The sequence below is a fragment of the Phaseolus vulgaris genome, chromosome 4 (genome assembly GCF_051622355.1).
Source record: "Phaseolus vulgaris cultivar YP4 chromosome 4, ASM5162235v1, whole genome shotgun sequence".
Taxonomy (NCBI): Eukaryota; Viridiplantae; Streptophyta; class Magnoliopsida; order Fabales; family Fabaceae; genus Phaseolus; species Phaseolus vulgaris.
In genome coordinates this window covers 6,516,113-6,522,112 of record NC_143501.1, presented here as the reverse complement: position 1 = coordinate 6,522,112, position 6,000 = coordinate 6,516,113, and the positions used below count along the sequence as shown (strand labels likewise).

General features: G+C 31.8%; 1 protein-coding gene across 1 annotated transcript; it reads left to right on the top strand.

The window, feature by feature from the left end:
* Nucleotides 1-257: 257 nt before the first annotated feature.
* Nucleotides 258-4,357, top strand: LOC137837022 (cytochrome P450 85A). The gene is made up of 9 exons (XM_068645834.1): nucleotides 258-848; nucleotides 1,429-1,750; nucleotides 1,881-2,030; nucleotides 2,132-2,377; nucleotides 2,481-2,567; nucleotides 2,754-2,832; nucleotides 3,305-3,411; nucleotides 3,599-3,723; nucleotides 4,148-4,357. The coding sequence occupies exons 1-9, from the start codon at nucleotides 661-663 to the stop codon at nucleotides 4,233-4,235; spliced, it is 1,392 nt and encodes a 463-aa protein (XP_068501935.1). The 5' UTR covers nucleotides 258-660; the 3' UTR covers nucleotides 4,236-4,357.
* Nucleotides 4,358-6,000: the final 1,643 nt, after the last annotated feature.

Below are 6,000 nucleotides of genomic sequence, written 5' to 3'. Positions count from 1 at the left end.
TCTGTCAGATGGGTAGATACTGATATATTTGAATTTAAATTACATGTTCCTTAAAATTCCCTACTTTCCTTCATAAACTCTACCCTTAATACCAAAGGACTGAACTCATTTAACTATAATCAATTATAAAGGTCACAAACAGACATTTCCAGCTTAAAATCTCGAAGGACTAAATGGGGTGTAAATATTTTATCCATGAATCATTGAAGACTGCATATGTCTGTTGTATTTAAGTTGCTCACCTCCCTAAAATCCTCATAAAAGGCATCCCCACTTTTTTTTTTTATGTAATTTCTTGATTCAAATTTGATGTTAAAACTTGGTAAAAAAATTATACTGTAAAAAAAAGTAGTCTTTTTTTTTAATAAATATTATATAGTTTATGATAAGATTACACGATAGTTTAGTCTAAAAAGTGCATATGTTATTTAGTTTTGAAAATTTATGTGGTGTGGTTATTGTTGGAATAAGAGATGCTACAACCTTGTGGAGTGCGGGTTTTTTTTGTCTTTATGGTTAATTCTTATTCTTATATGAAATGGTAGCACAAGGTGAAGGGCCTATAAATATGTGTGTTTATGTGCACTCTTTGGGTGACTACAACAGAAGAGATTGTACCTTCTTTTTGAAGTCTCTTTTGGGTTTAGAGTGGGAGCATCAATGGCTGTGTTCATGGCAATTGTAGGTGTAGTGCTGGTGCTCTGTTTTTGCTCTGCTCTCTTGAGGTGGAATGAAGTAAGGTACAGGAAGAAAGGTTTGCCTCCTGGCACAATGGGTTGGCCAGTTTTTGGGGAGACAACTGAGTTTCTCAAGCAGGGTCCAAACTTCATGAAAAACCAGAGAGCAAGGTAACTAACTACAGTAACTAACTGCATCATCACATGCTTTTCCTCATATTTATAGTTGTATGAGTATGTGTGCACGGAGTCTTCATCATGTTCACTTGCATAAGTGGGAAAAAAAAGTTGCTTTGGCAACACTTTACAGCCTTTGCTTCTGTTGTTAGTTTCATGTTCTTTCAAAAGTTCCATGTTTTGAAGGGTGTTTAGCTTTTAACTCCACCCCTTGCATGCCACTCTTGTTGTGTTTAATTTGTTGGGGGTAGGTACTAGGCCTAGCATGTTGATTCAAGAGATTATTGAGGATAAAATGAATGAAAAGTTGTGTTTGGGGGTGGAGAAAGAAGGGAATTGGAAATGGAGATCAAGGGGAATGAGCTAATAGATTCTGGTTTAATGGTACTTTTCTGTCCCTAAAGAATAATTTATGGCTTGCACACATCATCATGACAAATCTTTTTTTTTCTTACTTAAGGGTGGTTTCTTAAATTAGTTAAACCGGGTGTGAGGTAAGCACTGTTCATGCATGTACTTTTACCTCATTAGTAATGATTGTTAACTTTTATTTTACCTTTTGTCAAAATGGCAGGTATGGCAGTTTTTTCAAATCCCACATACTTGGTTGTCCTACCATTGTGTCCATGGATCCAGAGCTTAATAGATACATCCTAATGAATGAGGCAAAAGGTCTTGTTCCTGGATACCCTCAATCCATGTTAGATATCTTAGGCAAATGTAACATTGCAGCTGTTCATGGCTCCACCCACAAGTACATGAGAGGAGCACTTCTTTCCATCATTAGCCCCACCTTGATCAGAGATCAGATTTTACCAAAAATTGATGAGTTCATGAGAGCCCACCTTAGCAACTGGGATAACAAAGTTATCAACATTCAAGAGAAAACCAAGGAGGTTTGTGTTACTAATTCATCAATATCAAATTCATGAACAAAAGGGAAAGAAAAAAACAAAACAAAACTTACACATCACACTTCAACTTCCTAACATAACTTTCTTCCAAATTCTCAAACATTTGAAACAGATGGCCTTCCTCTCATCTCTCAAGCAGATTGCTGGCAAAGAATCTGTCTCATTATCTGACTCATTCATGACAGAGTTCTTTAAGCTTGTTCTAGGAACCATTTCTCTCCCTATTAACCTTCCTGGGACAAATTACCACCAAGGATTCCAGGTGTGATCATTGATCTTTTATGACACTTAATCTGTTTTCAGTTTTCTCTTCATCTTAACAACACTTTGACATAGGCTTATTTAATCCAATGCTTCTTGCAGGCAAGGAAGACTATGGTCAACGTTCTGAGTAAGCTACTAGAGGAAAGAAGAGCATCCAATGAAACCTACCATGACATGCTTGGTTGCTTGATGGCAAGAGAGGAAAATAGATACAAACTAAGTGATGAAGAAATCATTGATCTGGTGATAACAGTGATATATTCTGGTTATGAAACTGTTTCAACTACATCAATGATGGCAGTGAAGTACCTCTATGACCATCCCAAAGCTCTTGAAGAACTGAGAGTGAGTGAAAAACTCTATTTGTCCTTAAGTATCATAAATAGTCACACTTGTGATTTCTTATGTTTCTGTGCTGACTATATCATGTGTGGAATATTTGTTTCAGAAAGAGCATTTGGCCATAAGAGAGAGGAAAAAGCCAGATGAGGCAATTGACTGGAATGACCTCAAGTCAATGAGTTTTACTCGTGCGGTAAGAACTGTGTGCCATTTCTGTCACATTATGTGGTTGTTTTTCTAGGTAACCACAGTTAGTGTCTGATAGTGTTTTGAACCGAATTACCAATAAGAAAAAGATACACGTGAGAGAGAAAAAAAAGTAGTTGTTTTTCAAATGATTGCTAAGAAGATTTGATCAAGCTTTTGTACATTTTTGCAGGTGATTTTTGAGACCTCTAGATTGGCCACAATAGTTAATGGGGTCCTAAGGAAAACCACTCAAGACATGGAACTAAACGGTGGGTTTCATTAGGTGCTATAGCTTTTTGTTGTATTTTTGGGCTCAAGAAGCTGTTTTTTGACTTTAAGAGCTTCTTCTTTTGGTCACTTCCACAACATCAATGATTCAATATGAATATAAAATATGTAAAATTGTAACTTTCAAGAAAAAATTATCTGAGATGGTAATAATGCACACACACACCTTATAATTTGGCCATCAATTCAACAACCACACAAAGACAATTCCACTATAAAAACATGTTTTCCAGATAAGGAGGTACATTTCCTCCCAACTTTCCTTTGCCTTTTAGCATTAAATTAAATGGGTTAGCAAAAGGAAAGGATAAAAAAAGTAAGAATGAATGAAAGGGTAGGGTGTCCTTAACGAGTTTTGCACCAGCACACAAGTATTCCACTATTCACCATAAATGTGAGCAGCACCTTCTTGTTGCAATTAAGTGTGTTACTAATCCACATTGTTGTTTTCAGGCTATTTGATTCCCAAAGGATGGAGAATATATGTGTATACAAGAGAGATCAACTATGACCCTTTTCTGTATCCTGATCCTCTGACTTTCAATCCATGGAGATGGCTGGTTAGTCTAACAAAACAACCTTTTTCCTTTTGTTTTTTTAATGTCACAAGTTTTTCTTGGTCTATATGAGATACTAATCACACTACATACACTGTGACTGTTACTATCTATAGCTTTTCACATAAAATTCAAAATTAGTATATGATCATCACCCTTGATAACAATAAGCTTCAATTGCCAATTGCAGGATAAGAGTCTAGAATCAAAAAACTACTTCTTGATATTTGGAGGAGGCACCAGACTTTGTCCAGGAAAAGAATTGGGAATAACAGAAATTTCCACTTTCTTACACTACTTTGTAACCAGATACAGGTGACTAACACTAAGTTGAATTTATTTTCTACAGACTTTCAGTATAAAAAAATTTACATTCTTGATCAATCAAACCTCATGATAGTCCACCAAGATCAGTTTACATTATTAATCAATCATGATAGTTACTATAAAAAAAGTGTATACTTTGCAAACTGTGATTGTATAATAATAGTATATAAAGTTCCTTAATGCTACTTTATTCAGTTAAATATTTGGTTGGCACAAAGAATTGGTAAAAGTTTGAAAAGAACTATTATTTACACTAACTGCATTTGACTGATTTGGATTCTCTAAATGTCTCACATACATCTAGAAAAATTATTATTATCCATCATTAAGCATTGATTTGTCTGGTTTGAAATTTTTAACTGGTTTTAAGCTGTTTTCTGACATGTTGTAAAATATTTAATGTTGAGTGCAGGTGGGAAGAAGTGGGAGGGGATAAACTAATGAAATTTCCTAGAGTTCAAGCACCTAATGGACTGCACATAAGGGTGACATCTTACTAACTAGGCAGTGACTGTATATGTACAGTAATGAGATGAAATGTAGCAGCAGATGGTAGGGTATGTGTATGACAATGATCTAACAAATAATACAAAATGCAAGAAATTAAATTTTCTTCTTCATATATTCCATTCTTTGTTTTTCTATCTTTTTCCCTCATTATAAGTTTTTCTCATTTTGGTAAATTCCATTTAAGTTATATATATATATATATATATATATATATATATATATATATATATATATATATTCTCCATTTAAGGCCTAATTGTTAGTTTAACATGTGGGAGTAGCACATTCAATGAAAATTCCAAATCCATTATTGTCATGAGTCAAGTGGGCCATCTCATTGGGTTACTACTTTTATTGGCCCATTAATAAATTTGTTAATAGACTTAATTATATTTTTTAATAAAATTTGAACTAATTCTAGTTTTTCATTTTCAATTTTATTAAATTATTTTAGTTACTCACACTAAAAAAATACATTTTTAGTTCTTAAGTACGAAAAGTGAGGAACTATAATATTTTTTTTCATAACTTGGTTAGTTTGTAAACAGTAAATTTGGGAGACTAAAATTGTTTTTCTTTTCAAATTTGAGAGGTTTTGAAAAATTATTATTTCAAGAATTAAAAATGAAATTAAGACTTTTTTAAAAAATAATAAATCATTTAAAAATTAAGACAACCGACAAGCCCAACCCATTATAAACCATATTTTCAATTCAATTTATATTTTTTATTAGTAGGCCCAATGAACTGAACTATCTGATTCAACAAAGGTGATAAATCTTGATAAATTACTCAGTGTTCCTTTAGATGAACTACTATTACTATTTTTGGTGTTATTTATTTAACTAAATTTAAAGTTTCGCATCTAATAAAAAAATATCAAATGATAATATATATTATTAAAACAAAATGTCAATTCTAATACGAGAACAATATAATTTATGTTATGTCCTTTTACGTACTAAAGAATATTTTAGCGTAAAACTTATAAATAAATTAATTTCTACACGCTCATTTTAATTATATTTAATAATTCAAAATTTATCCTACTAAAATTTTAAGTACCTGTAACTGGATCTATGATTAGTCCGAAGGCCAAACGATTTTGGGCTATAATTTCCAGACCCATGCTAGTCTTGTTCATAAGATAAATTTCAATTTATGAGAGTTACTATTTACACTCCACTTTCTTACTTATGCATTCACTCTTTTTTTTTCTAAATTATCCTTAATTATACTTCTCTTTCTATTCGAACCTCTTTTTCACAAAAGATAATATACCTCCTTTTCTTTACTAAAAAATTCAAACACATTGCTAGTGTACACATCCATAATTTTACTTGCGGAATTTTTTCCCCACAAATTCTAGGAGAGAAAAAAAATCGGAATGAGTTTTTCTATAAGCTAATATAGTTTAAGCACAAATTAAAATGTAATTTTATAAATAATTATATGAAAAAATTAATTTATTCACAAGTTAATTTTAACTTCTAAAATAGTTATAGGAGAAAAAAATGAAGCAAGTGTTTTTATAAGCTAAACTTAGTTTATATAAAAATAAAAATTTGTTGAAGAGAACTTGCACAAATTATCTTATGCATGAACTAATTTAGTTTATAGAGAAATTTATTTTATTTTTTCCGTCTTATTTCTCTCAACTAAAAATATTTATAGAAAAAGGGTATAATCATGTAATATATTTTTCCACAAATTATTTTTCTCAACTTTCTCAACTACAAATTATCTTATTTTTCT